The 19,028-nt window shown below is 41.5% G+C and overlaps 1 protein-coding gene across 1 annotated transcript in view; it reads right to left on the bottom strand.

The window, feature by feature from the left end:
• Positions 1 to 6,439, bottom strand: part of LOC109373742 (NACHT, LRR and PYD domains-containing protein 13-like) — a 32,701-nt gene extending 26,262 nt beyond the window's left edge. The window contains exons 1-2 of the mRNA XM_019627851.1: positions 6,139 to 6,439; positions 2,058 to 2,126 (exon numbers count right to left, since the gene is read on the bottom strand). Coding sequence (XP_019483396.1) covers positions 2,058 to 2,126; positions 6,139 to 6,439 — 370 coding nt within the window. The remainder of the gene's footprint in view (positions 1 to 2,057; positions 2,127 to 6,138) is intronic.
• Positions 6,440 to 19,028: the final 12,589 nt, after the last annotated feature.

Below are 19,028 nucleotides of genomic sequence, written 5' to 3'. Positions count from 1 at the left end.
CCAGTGATACTTCCCTCTACAGCTAAGATGCTGAACAACAGCTCAACCTGGAGCTGGGCTGCTGTGAGTCGCTGGCGACGGCATAGGCTGCAACCCCTGCTGCAGTGGGTTGCCATGGGCTACCATGTGTAGCCAGCAGTCAGCATGAGCAGCCAGCAGCCACTGTGAGCAGCTGTCCAGAAGCCGCGACTGATCTGCCTCACCTGGGAAGAGCGCAATGATGGTGCCAACTTGGGCCAGTGAAGCAAAGTCCTCCACAACTAGACTGAAGAACAAAAGGACAGCAACTTGTCTGTTCCCCTCCCCCCAACTCCCCAGCGCTGTTCCCATACCCCAATAAAAAAAACCTAAAAGTTTGAGAACAGGACACGTTTTAAATGTAAAATCCCCATGTAAAGTACAGCATAGAGAATACAGTCAATAATCAACAACTAGTCTAGTGGATACTAGACTTATTGGGGGGAACCACTGCATAAATTATATCAATATCTAACCATATACTGTACTTCTAAAACTAATATAAATAATATTGAATGTCAATTGTAATTGACAAATAAATATAAATAAATAAAATGTAATGGTCCCACTTCATACTCAATCCAACGAGTAGGGTCAGGCCCAGAACCTAGTCATGCGATGACATTTCAGAACACAGAGTGGAGGGCCCCAACAGCTTTCATAGTATGAAAGACAGGTCACATACAACATAAAAAAATCCAAGTGGCATCAGATTTATCACCACTGGGAACTGGAGGACATTGGACACCAGAAACATCAAGGGAAGATGCCTCTCAACTTGGCATATGACACTTAAACTATTCACTAAAAAGTGCACTAGAGAAATTTTCAATCAGGCAAGCTCTGAAAAATCCTCTTGTATTGACAGTTCTCAGTAAGTTATTATAGAATGGGTCCACTGGGACAGTAGTAAGACAGATAGACGGACATGGAATCCATGGGGACAAGGGGGGTGCAACATTCCAGAGTAGAAAGTTAAATTTGAGATTAAATGAGGTCTCAGGATGGGGGCTACATGGCACTGATACAGACTGGAGAAGGATGTGGGGCTTCAGGAAACCGTCTGGAAAGAATGACAAGGAAGCTGATGGACTTTTTAATCTGTTTGATTGCATTATACTTCCCAAAGAACTCTGCAATAATGTAATAATAATTACACAGAAAGTCAATTCAGCCACCAGAAGCTGAAAAAACAAGGACCAGTTCATCTCTTAAGCCTCTGGAGGAATCACAGCCCTGCTGACACCTTGACTTTGGATGTCTAATCTTTAGAACCATGAGAGTAAGCCTATTGATTAAGCCACCCGGTTTGTGCTAATTTATTACATCAGCTCTAGAAAACAAATATAGCATGTAATCCTAATTTATTACATAGCTTAGTATTTATTTATGTGTATATCCACAGGACACCAAATAACTTCTACACACACACACACACACACACGTAGAACCTTATTGGAGGATAGAAGAAAGATACTTACCTACAATGACAAGAAGTCAGTAAATAATTGATTGAAAAACTCAGAAACAGCAGTATATGTTAATCACTTATGAGCCATGAAATGGATAGCAAAATGGCAGCTGAGAGTGGCATGTAGCTGCTTCTACAGATCAGAATTCAAGGGTTAGACAAATAATTGACACTTTTCATTACATGTTTTGCGTTTCTGTGATTCTTTTTGTATTATACACAAGTACATATATTTCCTGGATGAAACCAAACTTGTTCCATAACTGCATGTAGTACTTTGTCAATGTGAAAATCCCCATGGGGCCATGGGTACAAAAAAAAATACAGCTACCTATTAATTCAACATGAAGTCCACAAACAGACACTGGCATCGAAGAACTGAGTGGAATCAGAGAGAATGTCCGGTACCGTGCTTATTAAATAAGCAGTGCTAGAAGAACAGGTTGAGAAGGGGGTTACTTCTGGAATACTATAAGTAGAATAGAAGTTCAGGGGAAATGATAAATGTGGATCTGGTGACATGCCCAATCAAGCAATTTGCCTGTGATCATCATAAAAGTGTACAAACCTGATTCTTCTCCCGGCATCTCTGGTTCCTCTTGGTTGGAGTCTTGGGGTCCCTGTGCCTGGGCCATCTCTGAAATAAACAGTGATGGTGAGATCTGAGATTCTCCAGGCTAGAAATGAGTAGGCAATGTTTGATGCTTTCAGTAGAGCCAACTATTTCTCTGACAAGCTTAGGATGGAAGAGATGGAAGGAGTCACATCCCCCAGCTAGAAGGGTCACACATGACTAGTCTCTGTTCACTGATTTGTCCCAAGTGTGTAGAACAGAGCCCAGCACATAGAAGACACGCTAATATTTTTGGAATAAAATATCATAGGAAGAAAAGTACTAAGAATTGGGTTGTAACCCCAGCTCACCAATGAGTTTCACATAACCACTCTGAATGCCCCATTCCCCATGAGCTAAAGGAACCCTTCTGTGTCTCACGCACACAGCAGCAACCCAAATTCCATGGCCCAGTACTTAGCACCTATGAACCAGTACCCATAAGAAATTAGACTCTAAAGGAGATAAGGCTCTAACATTTATGATTCCATTGATTACCCAGGTTTACAGGGCTTCATCTGGGTAGCAAGCTGGGTCCTGAGATTCCTCCTCACATTCCCTGTTCCTTTGAAGAACAGGAATCTATTATTCTCCACCCAGAGTTGCCCAGTTCTGTGGAGCCCCACAGGCCCCAGCGGCAGAGTCAATCCAGAGTTTGGCTAGCTCTCCTGGCATCAGGGAACCCCAATGGCAATCTTTTCCCAGGCACAGCCCAGTAAGGCAAAGATGGTCTCTGGTCACTGACTCTGTTTGTTTGTAAGCCAACTACGTGATATGTTGCATTTCTGTGTTGCAAGTGGTCTCAATGTGAGCCTTCCAGGGTATGACTTTACTGTTGAGTATCAGGTGCCATGACCTCTATCTTGACACATTAAATTGGAGACTCTATATCTAGCTGGGGCCACCTGTGAAAGAGCCACGCTGTTCCAGATGAACAGTCTGGAATTTAAGTCCAATTCCAAGAAAGAGAGGAAAAAAAGGAAAGAAAAAAGGAAAGAAGAAAGAGAAGGAAAAGGAAGGAAAGGGAAGGGAAAGGAAGGGAGGAAGGGGGAAGGGAGGAAGGAAAAAAGAAAGAAAGGGAGGAAGGAAAAAAGAAAGAAAGAAAGAACTGCAATTTTGACTATCGGTGGAAGCCTGCTGAACCATAGCCTCACCTCCTCAAATCTGTTGAAATCGTGTTGGGTGTGGTGAGATGGAAAACTAACCTCTAGAAACCACCAGGAAAGGTGATGCTATTAGAAAATAAAACAACCCAAAGGTGAACAAATGATTGAGGACCTACTCTGGGCCCCATACCTTCTAAGCATTTCATCCTGGAAACTCAGAGGTGGGTACACCATTAGCCCCACCTTCAAAAAGAAAGAATGGGGGCCCAGTGGTAAATCATTTGCAGGGGAGTACATTTGGGAAGTTGGAACCAGCCTTTGAATCCAGGCAGTCAGGCACTAGAATCTGAGCTCTTAAACCCATAGTTGCCAGAAGACAGCACACATGTGCCTGTAAACGCACGTTCACAAACTTACTCACAAATACATATTCTACAGCTCCGTTCAAGCACAGAGACATTCAGCATGCTGTGCATCCTAGAACATGGAGCTAATGGGGCAGCATAAGTGATCCTGACATTTTTATCACCTTCCATATTGCTTGTGAGATGGATGTGGGCTAGGGCTGCCTCCTGCATAAGAGGCCTCCTCTGTAAGCCCCACCCCTTTAGAAGGCCAAGTGGGAACCAGATGAGGACCACTGAAAGGGGCTCCTGTGAGTCCCCATCCTGTCCTCCTGCTCACCAGAAGATACACAAAGCCTGAATTTCCATGACTCAGTCTCCAACACCCAGAGCTCTGATAAGGAAGACTATGCTGTCAACTCAGAACTCATGCCCTCATTTTGGGGGAAGAGGAGCAGTATATGGTCAAGCACAGAGTCTCTGAAGACCCACTGCCTGGGTTAAGTCCAAGCTCACGACCTTGGGCAATTTACTTGAGCTCTGGGCCTCAGTTTCCCTGAGTGTAAGACACGAATAGCAGAACCTCCTTCTTATGAGTGTCATGAAAAGTACCAGAGTGTAAGACATGAATAGCAGAACCTCCTTCTTATGAGTGTCATGAAAAGTACCAGTGCACAGACAGCACTGGGATCAAGGCCTGGATTGTAACTGGTAGCAGCAAAGTTATGATTTTTTTTCTCCAGTTCTCAGAGGCAGTCAGTTCTGTCACAAGGTGACATATGAGTATTGCTATAGTAGGTAAGGTTGCATGATACAAACAACATGGGTTTTTATTGTATAGGAAAATGGAATCAGTGATACATTAAAAAGAAATAAAAATGGTACACCTGAAACTAATATAAAATATTGAATGTCAGCTACAATTTTAAAAATGTTTTTAAAGACAAGCTGAAAAAAATGGTAGCACAGTTTTACACTTGCTAACTGGTTATGAAACATACTACTACAATTAATCAGTAAATACAACACTACAATAAATACTATAATACTACAATAAATATTACAATGCTACAGTAAGTAAATACTACAATGTTACAGTAAATAAATACTACAATGCTGCAATAAATAAATACCACAGCCAAGTACAGTTTTGTTTTTTGTTTGGTTTTGGGGTTTTTTGCATTTACCTAGTGTTTCCCTTGGGAAAAATACCATGCATAAGCAACTGTGGAACCCCCGCCATGCTCAAAGCATCCCCTCATACAACGTTGCATTGGGACAAATGCGCCTCTTCAAGATACCACCTCACTCCAGTCAGAATGGCTATCATCAATAAATCAACGAACAAGAAGTGCTGGTAAGGATGTGGAGAAAAGGGAACCATCGTGCACTGTTGAAATTGCAGATTGGTGCAGCCGCTATGGAAATCAGTATGGAGGCACCTCAAAAAACTGGAAATGGTACTACCTTATGATCCAGCAATTCCACTCTTAGGTATCTATCCAGAGAAATCCAAGACGCTAATTCAAAAAAGGATATGCACCCCTATGTTTATTGCAGCTCTATTCACAATAGCCAAGACATGGAAACAACCAAAATGCCCATTGGTAGATGACTGAATTAAGAAACTGTGGTACATTTATACAATGGAGTATTACTCTGCTATAAAGAAGAATGAAAGCTTACCATCTGCAACAATATAAATGGACCTATAAAATATTATGCTAACTGAAATAAGTCAGACGGAGAAAGACAAATACCATATGATCTCACTTATATGTGGAATCTAAACAACAGAATAAATGAGCAAACTATTCAGAAACAGTCTCAGAGATATAGAGAAAAAACAGGGTTCCTAGATGGGAGGCGGGTAGGGATGAGGGAGAAGATGAGGAAATTAGAAAGCACAATCAGTAACCACAAGATTGCCAAGGGGATACGAAAGACAGTTTGGGGGATATAATCAATAATGTTGTAAAGATTTTATAGGGTGTCAGATGGACACTTGTCTTATTAGGAAGACCACTTCATAGACAGTGTAGCTGCCTGACCACTGCAGTGTACACCTGAAGCTGAATAATACTGAATGTCAACTATAATTTAATATATACATAATCACAGGATGTGGAATGTAGCATACAGCATAGGGAATAGAGTCAATGGAATGTAATGGCTATATATGATGTCAGAGGGGTAGTAGATTGGGCGAGAGGGGTTATCACTTTGTGAGGGGTGTAAATGTCTAACTATTACATTTTTTTACTTTCAGGTGTACAAAACAAAGTAAGAAAAGCCTTGTAACAGAATGAATGTGTCTCTTTCAATTCCCTCCCATATTAGAGCTCCCAATCTTTACAGCTTTTAGACCTTTAAGCTTTAAACCTTCATAGCCCATCAGGGAGATTCTTTCTTAGGGGTAGCAATTTGGAAATCCAGCAACAACCTTCTTGCTCCCATGAGGGTAGCTGTCTTCTTTGTTCCCTTCTGCCCTGTCCCTTAGATAGCCCCCACCCCATCCCTCTGTGCCCTGTCACCCCGACCCCCCTCTTTCTCCCCAGCCCCAATTCCCCCATCAGACACACTCACCATTCATCTCTGTTTTAACTTCCTCACACAGTGAAGTCAGATTCATGCTCTCAAAGATCCTGAGGGTCACTTCCCACATCTGCCTTTCTGGGAAGTATTCACTCAACAGACACAGCAGGTTAGTGGGATCAGCGGCCTTCAAGTTGGCCCAGGGGATCTGCTGGAAGTTCTCAGGCAGCAGCTGTGGGGACTGGAGGCCAAGTTTGAATTCCTCCAGCTGGTGCTGATCCAGGCCCCTCAGATGAGACAGGAGCTTATCACAGGTACAGTTGTCTACAGACACGTTAGCAGAGGAGTTCATCCTGCCAACACACGATTCCTAGCTTCACCTGAGACCCGTCACATCCACAAAACAAATAAGACCTTAGAAAAGAAAGTTGAAACCATAAGCCAAGACTTTCACATCCTCCAAAACCCTCTACTCTGTACCCTCGCTATTTATTTTCCCCTTAGCACTTCCTGCTACCCGTGTTTGTGCAGATTTCTCTCTCTCTTCCACAAGGATGTCAGCTCCCTTTGAATGGAGATGTTGCCTGTTCTTCGCTGTGTCACCAGTGCCTGGTGCACACGAGGACCTCGGTGACAGGGGAAAGGAGTAAATGGTACTAAGCACTATGCTCCACCATGAATTCTTATCCACCTTTCATTCTCTAAACAACCAGTCACACACGGGGACACTTAGGATCTCTATCTTATAAAAGTGACAATGACATGACATCTCCAAAAAGTTGTATAGAGAAAAACAAAACAAAACCCTGCTTACCTGGATTCTTGTGTTCAGTGAAAACGTCCTTTAAAACTGAAGGCAAAATAAAGATGCTTTCAATAAAAATCTGAGTTGCCAGGGGCTGGGGAAAATGGGGAGATGTTGGTCAAAGTGTACAGATTTCCAGTCAGGAGATGAAACTTTTCTAGACATCTAATATACAGCATGGTGGCTACAGTTAGCAATACTGTATTGTATACTTGAAAATTGCTAAATAAGAGTAGATATTAAATGTTCTCACCACACACACACAGATGCAGAGGTGACAGGTGACGGGTGTGTTAATTAACTTGATTGTGGTGGTTATTTCACGATGTACATGTATATCAAATCACCATCTTGTACACCTTTAGAAATTATGTCATACAACTTAAATATGTACAATTTTAGTTTGTCAATCTTAATTCATTAAATCTGGAAATTTTTGAAAAAATTTTCTCAGCTGAGAAAATTCATTGCGAGCAGACATATATACCACCAAAACTATCCAAAAATGTATGGCAATCCGTAAAAGAATAAAGTGCAGAGAAATAGTCGATATGTGGATAAACGTGAAAGAGTATTGACCCTTGAAAACAACAGCGCTGATCTTCTGTAATTTATAACATGTACCATGAAATAGGAAACAGTAACAAAAAAGACAAGAGGGAAGTACATGATGCTCAGGTGTTTCAAGGTTCTTGTGTTAATCAGAAAGCCATGACGTAATCTCAGTTGAACTGCTAGTCAAAGATGAATACTGAACTATAGTGTAAAAACTGTAATAATAAGAGAATGGATAACTAAGAAAGAGAAAAAATTGAATACAAAGTAATTTATTAAAAAAATGACAAGAAAGGAAGAACAAAAGAACAGAAAAACAGATGTTGGAAAACAAATAACAAGATAATATACTAAAACCCAAATATGTCAGCAACTATATAAGTGTGTTAAACACTAACACTAAGGAAGACTATCAAACTGGATTAAAAATAAAAGGCATACTTCAAGTCTCGCAGTATAAAATATTTAAAGTAAATTAATGGGGGAAAAATGCAGCATGCATACCCTAACCAGAAGAAAACAGGTGTAGCTATATTATTATCAAAATAGGTTTTAAGTAAAAATTACTACTGAATATAAAGGACTTTTTATAATAGGATCAGTCCAGCAGGAAGGTATAGCAAGTTCTAACAGTATAGCTCCAAAATACATAAAGCAAAAATAGAACTAAAGTGATGATTAATTGAAGTTTTAACCACACATCTCAATAACTTAGGGAACAGCAGAAAAAAGTATAAAGATATATAAGGATATAGATTATTTGAACTATACAATTAACCAGCTTGACCTAATTTGATGCGTATATGTAAAACACTATATATAACACTACACCCTACAACTGCAATAAAACATCCTAATTTTAATAAATGGTCAGAACACTTCAATACATTGTAAAAGGATCTCCCCATCTAGTTAATTAACCCATCCATTACCTCACATATACAGAGGTGCCAAAAACCTGTATACACATTTTAAGAAAGGAAAAAACTGTATTAAAATTAAGCTGATGGTAACCACTTTGAGCACCTCTTGTAATTGCATAAGTCAAATGTGACTTGTCTTCATCTTATCGGTGTATATTGAGCATTATAATTTTAATACAGTTTTTTCCTTTTTTAAAATGTGTATACATTTTTTGGCACCCTCTGTATATACATGTATGTAAGTGAGAACATTTCAGTTCTACTCTTAGCAAGTTTCTATTATACAACACGGTGTTACCAGCTATAGTCACCATACTAGTCACATGAGATCCTCAGACTTTATTCATCTTATAGCTGAAAGTATTTACCCTTTCACCAAACTTGCCCCTATTTCCCCCATCCTCAGTTGCTGGCAGCATGGATAAACCTGGACAACATTTCATTAAGTGAAATAAGCAGACACAGAAAGACAAGTATGTACTGCATTGTGTCACTTATACAGTCATGTGCTTTGTAATAATATTTTGGTTAATGACAGACCCATATACATGGTAGTTCTATAAGATGATAGTGGAGCTGAGAAGTTCCTATGGCCTGGTGACATCTTAACTATTCTAACATCCCAGCACAGAGCATTACCGTTTTATGCCTCTCAGTCCATTCATAGTGATGCTGTCAGCTACAGATACCTGGGGGCCCTCCCTTGGCCCTGGTGAGCTTCCCACAGATATCTCTCATTTACTAACCAATGTGACAAATCAGACCCAGCCTGGTTGTTCTTACTGCGATTGTAAGATGCCCAACAGTGATCACCACCAGGAAACTTCGAAGGAAAAAAGAGCTTGCTACTTACAGGCCTGGGAGCAAAGAAGGCAGGCCAAGGGCACACCCCAAGGTCACCAGCCCACAGGGTCTAGGGTTCTGCTTTTATTGGGGTCAAGGGTGGAGCCTAGGGTTTCACACTCACTCTTAATTGGTGAATTTATAACTTATGAGCGAGAATTTAAAGAGTGGGAAGAGTAGAAAAACAAGTATCCCAAAGGGTCAGTTATTGAAATCAACCAAGCACTCTAAAACAAAGGTGCCTCAGTGGGGGCAGCTGGTCTGGCTCCTTACCTAGCCCTCACCCCACTGGCTGGTGAGGTGTTTCCTTCAGAGGCTCTGTGATCAAGGCTTCAGGTACTTGCATTACAAAAAGGAAAAAGCCAGTTGTCAGGGCTCACACTACAAATACCCACGTGTGTTTGTGGTGATGCTGGTGTCAACAAGCCTACTGCGCTGCCCGTCCTAGAAAAACACAGCACATACAATTACTGCATGAGGCTGTGCTATCCAGATGTGTGTAAGACACCATAGGGTGTTCTCACAACCACTGTGTTGCCTGACGATGCAGTTCCCAGAATACATCTCCTTATGTGGAATCTTGAAAATAGTCAAAACCCTCAGAGTAAAACAAGGGCAGCCCCTCTCTTACAGCATTTCCATTAGCAAACCCGTAATTGCATTCTTTCTCTGCCCCTTTGGAGATGGATGGAAATCTTTGAAAAATCTAAATAAGCCTCTTGCCAGGGTTATCATCTCTTTGAGATGTGGAGGGACTGCTTAGTGGGTCTGGGTTTCCTTTGGGGGTGATGAAAATGTTTCAGAAGTAAAGGGAATGTTTGCATAATGTGTGAACCTGCTAAATGCCACTGAAATGTATGCATTAAATGGGTGAATTGTATGTTGTGTGAATTTCACCTCAATTTAAAAAAACTGAAAAAAGTATAAGGGGGAAAAAAGCATCTCAGGTGAAATAATTAAGATATTAAGGGGGCATTAGCAGAGGAAATGTGAGTAAAAGGAGCAAGAAGGAGTGAGGGGTGTTCTTTCCTTCTCAGGCATAAGAAATGCCCCCAAAATAAGAGCATGCCAATAAAGGGCATGCAAATCCTACTTGGACTTATATGAAAGACTTTGCGTTTTTAAAACAATGGTTCTCAACCCTAGATGCACATTAGAATCACATGAAGAGCTTTAAAGCAACAATATTTATATCAGCTGTGCTTCCCACCTCCATAGGAGTGCTGATATAATTGATCTGGGGCGAGACCCATTAATAATATATTTTCTAGACATTTCCCAAGTCCATTTAATATGAAGCCAGAGTGGACAGACCACTGGCTCTTTATCGTGGTTCAAGCACCTGCTCCCTCAACAGAAAGGAGCTGGAAGCAAATAGAACACCAGAAATGGAGAAGTCACGGGGTCTACCCCAAACCTTTATCCTCAGTGGCTCACTCCCTAGATGAAAAAGACAATGACTGTCAAGGAGAATTCTGAGCCCATCTTCACCCTATCATAGGCCCTTCAAGACCCAAAGACACTTTGGCTCTGATCAAAGTTTGCCTTCTGCCCCCTCAACCAGAGGGCACCTCCTGAGACATGCAATTGTCCCAAAATCCAGCCACGTTCTTCTTAATGATTAGGTGGAAGGCGAGAGGAAAAAAGGTGTATAAATACATTCATCCTGTCATTGAAGAAGCAGGCAACTATTTCTAGAAGAAAACCAGTAATATGTTGAAGATAATCGGCCATCTGCCTACTGATAAGCCAAGGACCAAGGGATTGTGCTGAGCATAGCTCTCAACTTCTTGTTCATAACCCTGGAGAGGCAAGGATAAGAGAGAGATAGTGGCGGTAGATACTTGACTAGTGTTGCCAGATTCAGGAAATAAAACGACAGGATGCCCAAGTTTGGATTTCAATTCAAATGAGTTTGAATGCCAGGTAAACAACAGATGATACTTGGGATATACTTCTATGGAAAAAAAAAACTTCTGCTTATCTTATATGTAATTCCAGATGATGCCAATTCCAGTTGAACTTCAGATAAACAAATATTTAGGACATATACAGTAAAAAAAAATATTTGCATTTATCTAAAATTTAACTCCAGATGGCACTGATTCTAGTAAAATTTGAATTTCAGAAAAAAAATAAATGATATTTGGTATATATATGAAAGAATTTCAGATAAACACCAAATAATTCTAATTTAACTGGACAGCCTATTTTACCTGGCAACCCTAGCTAGACTCAAGATCACTGCCTCCACCCCTTCCCACAAATAAGGACATCACACTATCTGATTTGTTCCCCTTATTAAAATAGTGACTCCTGTCCTAGCATACTTACAGATTCAAGACTGGACTTAACTCACATTCAGGGAGTTGACCCTAACTGTGATTAAAAAAGAACACTGAAGGGCCAGCCGAGTGGCTCAGTTGGTTAAGAGTTGGCTTAAGAGTGTGGGCTCTTAGTAACAGGGCTGCCGGTTCAATTCCCACATGGGCCAGTGACACTGTGCCCAAGCTGCCAACAGGTGGCAGGATGGCTCAGCTGGTTTAACAACAAGATTGCCTGTTCGATGGTGGTCTATACCCACCTACAACTAAGATTGAACACAGCACCTTGAACTTAGAGGCCATGAGCTGCCGACAGGAAGCCAGATGGCAACTGGCACCCTCCACAATAAAGACTGAAGAACAACTTGGCTGGTCCCCTTCCCCAACTCCCCAACACTGTTCCCCTCACCCAATTCCCCAATTAAAAAAAAATCAGCATTGAGTTATGTTCATCATGGTGTGGGCCACCGACCCGCCCATGGAACTAAGGTCTGCTGCATAACTCACAATAGCCAAGATATGGAAACACTCTAAATGTTTGTTGACAAATGGATTAAGAAAATGTGATACACACACACACACACACACACACACACACACACACACAGATATTACCCAGCCTTTAAAAAGAAGGAAATTCTAGGGCTGGTTGAGTGGCATGTTGGTTAAGAGCTGGCTTGGGACGCCAGTTCTGAGCAGCAAGGCCCCGGTTTGGATCCCACATGAGGGCCAGTGATGCTGCACCCTCTACAGCTAAGATGGTGAACGACAGCTCGACCTGCAACTGGGCTGCTGTGCATTGCCTGTGACGCCGTAGGCTGCAGTGGGCTGCCATAAAGCTATCATGAGTGGCTGGCAGCCGACATGAGCTGCCAAGAGCTGCCATGAGTGGCCATCCAGTGGCCAGCGACCAATCAGCATCACCCGGGAAGATCGCAATGATAATACCAACATGGGCCAGTGAAGCAACGTCCTCCACAACTAGACTGAAGAACAAAAAAGGACAGCAACTTGTCTGTTCTCCTTCCCCCAATTCCCCAGCGCTGTTCCCATCCCCCAATTCCCCAATAAAATCTTTTTTTAAAAAAAAAGAAAAAGAAGGAAATCCTGCCATGTGTGACAACATGGATGAACCTGGAGAATATTAGGCTAAGTGAAATAAGTCAGATACAAAAAGACAAATACTGTATTATCTCACTTGTATGAGATATCTAAAATAGTGTGATTCGTAGAAGAGAGAATGGTGGTTGCCAGGGACTGCAGAAGGAAGATGGGAGGTGATGGTCACTGGTCACAAACCTCCAATTATGAGATGAATAAGTTGGAGATCTTTACAGCACAGTGCTTACAGTGAGCAATGCTGTACTGTACTTAAAATATGCTATGAAAGTAGAACTTACATTGTGTTCTTACCACAAAAGTATAATAATGAAGGGCAGTAGGAAACTTTGTGAGATGATGGATAGGCCCATGGCCTTGATGTAGTAATAGCTTCACAGGTGTAACTTATCCTCAAACTCTCTGAGTTGTGTACATTAAATATGTACAGCTCTATACATATTGAAAAAAGGGCGAGATATGAAAGAATCAAAAATTCCAGGAAAAATTTTAAAATGAGGTATCAAAAGAAAAAAAAAGAATACCTGCTTAGAAATATCTCTACTTTAGTTTTGTCAGTCTTACAAAGTAAGCCAAAAAGATCTCAAAGCTGATATAAATGAATGTTTATGACGAGAGAGAGAGAGAGAGAGAGAGAGAGAGAGAGAGAGAGAGAGAGAGAAAGATCTGCCAGTCCCCCTTGGAGCTTGGCAGCTGGGACGCTGGTCATCTCAAAATCCCAGGGAGCATTGAAGGCAACATGGAAGACAGCAGGACAAAAGCTGTGCTTGAGGCCACTGGTTAGTGGCCTTGCCTCTCCCATAATGAGATCCTCAGAAAGCATCCATTAAAACTCATCCCAGCAGCCCAGACTCATAGAGGTAGTGCTGGCAGTGATTGGAAACAGGAGGGAGAGAGACACCAGAGAAGAGTTTGTAGATCATGAAGAAAAGCTTTTCGAGGTATGAATAGGGAAGAGGAAGACTAGGGGGAAAGTTTATTAGAAATTCAAATAGCATTAAGATATCATCACAAACCTACTAGCAGCCAGGCAATGTACTACAACTAGGAATGGGTGACAGCTAGGCAATGCACTACACTAGTAATGGGTGACAACCAAGCAATGCACTACACTAGGAATGGGTGACAACGAAGCAATGCACTACTCTAGGAACGGGTGACAGCAAAGCAATGATTACACTGGAAACAGGTGACAACCAGGTAATGACTATGATAGTAACATGTGACACAGCCTTGAATGAGCAGATCTCATGAGCTTACAGACTAGCTATGAAGGTGCATGGTTAGGAAGTCCTTGTCTGTCCTGTTCAATCCTCCATTCCCAGGTACAACATGAGGCACACATGGGGTGCTCATTAAATGTGTGTCATTTGTGGTTATGCATCGTACAACTATTCAACCCTATAGCAACTACATACAACTATTCAACTCCACACTCAACTAAATACAACTCTTCAACCACATATACAGTTATATACGACTATTAAAACAAATGTACAGTTATATACAACTATTCAACTACATATATACCTATATATTATACAACCATTCAAATATGGCAGCTATATACAACTACTGATCTATGTATACAGCTATATACAAGTTTTCAACTATATATACAGCTATACAACTATGAAACTAAATGTACAGCATCTAAATACAAATATTAAATGCTATGTACAATTCTATACAATATTTAATCATATATACAATATACAAACTATTCAACTACATATGCAGCTATACTCAACTGTTCAAGTATATATACAGCTATATTCAATTGTTAAACTACAAATATAGTTTTAGATAACCATTTAACTATAGATAAAAACTATCTAAAAACTTTTCAACCATAAATACTGTTATATACAATATTCAACCTTATATATAGCTATACACAACTATTCAGCTTACTATGCAGCAGCTATATACAACTATTAATGTATATGTACAACCCTTTAAACAAATTGTACAATATTTATAACTCTTCAACCACATGTACAGCTATACCCAACTATCCAACTATATATGCAACTATGTACAACTATTCAGCCATATATACAGCTACATATAATTATTCAACTATATATACAGCAGGTACATACAACTATTCAACTATATATAAAATTATATACAACTATTCAACCACACACAGCTATATACAATTATCTAGCTATATATACGGCTGTATATAACTGTTCAACTATATATTCATATATATTCATATACGAGTATAAAATGAGAGTGTGAGAGACAAAACAGACAGACGTATACACACATACACATACACAAAGACAATTTTTTCCTTCAAATACCTTTATAGTATACTGGAGTCATTTCATAATAATTCAAGGAAGACCTAATGCTACCCTGAGAGATAACTGTCCCCTGGATAAGTTTCAGATCCAAACACCTGAGGTCATATGAAAAGTGTCATCTTAATTTGATATCCTGGGGTCTTTCCAGTGAGAAGGCAGACCCTTTTCCATGCACTGTCCACTGCTAACGTGATTATGCTTTGCTTCTACATAGAATATGCTGCCCTATCCATCATCTTTCTACCTCTTTTTTTTTTTTGTTAAAGAATTTATTGGGGAATTGGGGGAGGGGAACAATGCTGGGGAATTGGGGGAAGGGGAACAGACAAGTTTCTGTCCTTTTGTTCTTCAGTCTAGATGTGGAGGACATTGCTTCACTGGCCCATGTTGGTATTATCATTGCGCTCTTCCTGGGTGAGGCAGATCGGTCGCTGGCCTCTGAACAGCCGCTCACGGCGGCTCTTGGCAGCTCACACTGGCTGCCAGCCACTCACGCTGGCTGCTGGTCACACACCGTAGCTTATGGGAGCCCACTGCAGCAGGGGCTGCAGCCTACACCGTCACCAGTGACTCATGGCAACCCAGCTCCAGGTCGAGCTGTTGTTCACCATCTTAGCTGTAGAGGGCGGTGTCACTGGCCCTCATGTGGGATCCGAACAGGGGCCCTGCTGCTCAGAGCTGGCATTCCAAGACAGCTGTTAACCAACACGCCACTCGGCCGGCCCATCTTCCTACCTCTTTGTCCTGTTCAATTTACTTGCTTCTTCAGTTGCTCTTGTTGTTGGAGACTGAGAAGGAGAACAGTGAAAGCGTGAAAAAAAGGCAGCTTCTTTATTCCTTGCTTAGCATTTTACCCACTTGACTGAATTGATTTTGACCCCTTCTCAGTGATGTGTGGCCAGTGTTCTCCATGTGGCATGTTTCCCTCCAGGAGCCAGATGCCCTGAGTGTTAATTGGCGTTGCTATTTCCTTTCTGAGTGGTTTACATCTATACCATGGTGTGATGGAACCTGCCCAGGTGTGCGTTCACATGAGGAATGGTGGCTATGGCAGTATGAAACCCACCGCAAATAAAATGCCGCTTTTAGAAGTGAGCATACTACCCCTGCAGTTTGGTACTGGTGACAGGCCTTTACAAGAGTAAGTACAGTCCATTCTTGTTATTCACAATAGTCATGTTCTATAAAGTCACCAGGAACCTGAAACTAACATAATATTGATTATCAACTATAACTGAGAAATAAATTTTAAAAAATTTTAAAGTCTCCAGGAACACTGAATTAGTGAATACTGAACCATGGCTTCTACAGGAAATACAGGATTACATTCCTGAGGACTGATGTGACCCGCGCACCAAACAAGCACTCCTGACTCGTCAGCCAGGAGTCTACTGAGAAGGTACCTGAGAGTACTGGGTGGGAGCCTGGAAAAGAAAGAGACTAGAGATGAAAGCTGGGGACAGGAGGTCCACCCAAAGCTGATGGCAGAGAGTGGCCCCGTTTATTGTTTATACACAGCTTTTATAGCAAAAGTAACTTTTTTTACGTAGGGGGTTTTTGGGAACTTGAGGGAATAGTCCCCTCCTCCCAGGGAACATCTCCCCCTTTCCATAAGGTGTAGGGAAGCAATCTTCCCAGGGTTAAAGCAAAACATAACAAGCAGAAACTGTTAATAGGATGGCATTCCACTCTGTAGCTTTCAAGGCCGTTGGCTGTTTTCTCCTCAGAGGCCAACCTTCCCGTGCTGCTCACCCGGGCCTGAGAGCCTGTCAGCCTGCCAGCTTTCAGGCTTAACCCTTACTATAAATCTCCAGCTCTCAGGCTTAACCCTTACTGCAGACCTCCAGCTCCCTACAGAGAACTTCTAGTCACAACATTTTTGTTAACTCATCAATACATAACCTTGTTATATGTGTGTCTGTGTTTAAAGACACCTTATGTAATGTGTAGTTTTGTTTCATTAACACTGAACATTGAACTCACGACCAACAGCGCTATAACTCATGCCTGTAGGAAGTCTGCCTAATACATGAATTTCTCCATAAGCCACATCACAGACTTCGTGCACTTAGGACACCAGACAGCACTTCAGCACTATGCTTGCGGTCACAGGAAATAGTGATGTTACCAAAAACAAGCAACAAAGTGCAAAAACACAGCACCAAATAGACCCACAAAAAAGGATGTGTGTATAGAAGATGAGACCTGAAACAAGGTAACCTCCACTGGGAACGTGCATCAGGTAACAGATATTTCACTACTTTTCATGCATCCTAGATTGATGAGAGAAAGCACCTCAAGTGTTGACCTGAGAGTTACAAATAAATTTTGACGAGGTGAATTTACAAATATGGACTCTGTAAATAAAGAGGGTCAACTGTAATTAGTCTTACAGGTGTTGAGTATGAGACCGGATTCTACAGGGTGTCATAAAATTACACCCTGAATAGAACGAGCGAGACTAGGAAAGAATTACACCCATAGGACTTGACCGATGTATGGGGCTGAACCAAGGAGGGTGGAAGAGGGCAAGGGGGCTGTGGCCAGTGAAAACAGCACGTGCAAAAGCCCTGAGGGAGAAAATACAAGAATGGAGAAATTCAGCTGGAAGTTTTTTTAAAACTGTGGAATCCCCTGGGTGGAGAAAGTGGGAGGCTTCCAATGAGAGAAGGACAGACATATACCAAACTCCCACGGCAGATAAAGAAAACACCAGCAGCCACAATTTTCCACGTCCCCCTGCCCCCAGCTCCTGGAAACCACCCTTCATTTCTCTGCTTCTATAAGTTTGCCTATTTTAGATGTCTCCCAGAGGTGGCATCATGCAGTGTTTGTCCTTCTGAGACTGGCTGACTTCACTTAGCATAATGTCCTACAGGTTCAAGTGACAGAATTTCCTTCATTTTTAAGGCTGGATAAAATTCAACTGAATGCATATTTCACAGTATAAAGTTTCAGTTATGCAAAATTAGTTCTAGAGACCTGCTGTGTAGCATAGTGCCCACTGTCAACAAACTATATTGTCGCTTAAAATTGTGTTAAAAGGGTCGCTGTCATATTAAGTGTTTTTAACACACACACGACACAAACTTTTGGAGGTGACATATATGTCTATTATCTTGATTGGGGTGATAGTTTCACAAGTGTGTGCCTGAGTCCAAACTTACCAAATTGTATACATTAAATATGTGCCGTTTTTGTACATCTATAAAGCTGTTTTTTAAAAAGAAAGAAAAAAGGACAACAGCAGGATCCAAGACAGGAGGAGCGCCAGGTTTGGGAAAGATTTGCTGCATAAGAGACAAGAGACATCACTTACCAGTCAGAGATGTCCTAATTCAGGGGACCTCGGAGAAGTAGTTAACTCTACTCCCTCCCCAGCCTGTGACTGGCCCTCAGGTAGATCTCAACCTCCTCTCAGGTCTGTCTCTGGGCAGCCTGGTTTATGGCTCTCTTCCCACCCCCTCCTGATAGGTCAAGAAGCCACCAAGACCCAGCTGCTGCATATAACCTCTGACCCTTCCCCTTCAGGTGCAAATCACGCTGGGAAGGGGGGCAGAAATGGGTTTCTCATTAAACACCATGCTGTGCTGATGTAAATGAGTCTTCCACTCCAGCAAATGGATGTGAGAGAAAAATAGCATCTGAGAGACCTCATAGAACAACGAAAGATAAAAGGAAGAAAGCCTTGATGAGGCTTTAAAATCACAGAGGCAACCACATATAGTGACCATGTGTTCTCCCAACTCCTGGGAACCCACCCGCGAAAGCATTCCATAGTAAACATGAAGGCTTTTCCACTGAAGCCAGGAACAAGACAAGGCAGTCTTAACACCACAATTTGACATTGCGTTGGAGGCATTAGCCAATGAAATTAGCAATTTTAAATTAGCTATTAGGAAACCATTAGAGCAGCGATTCTCAACCTTCCTAATGCCACGACCCCTTAATACAGTTCCTCATGGTGTGGTGACCCCCAACCATAAAATTATTTTCGTTGCTACTCTATAACTGTAATTTTGCTACTGTTATGAATCGTAATGTAAATATCTTT

Source organism: Hipposideros armiger, unplaced genomic scaffold, assembly GCF_001890085.2.
Source record: "Hipposideros armiger isolate ML-2016 unplaced genomic scaffold, ASM189008v1 scaffold_742, whole genome shotgun sequence".
Taxonomy (NCBI): Eukaryota; Metazoa; Chordata; class Mammalia; order Chiroptera; family Hipposideridae; genus Hipposideros; species Hipposideros armiger.
The sequence above is the reverse complement of the archived record's forward strand: the minus strand, read 5'-3'. Positions and strand labels throughout refer to the sequence as shown.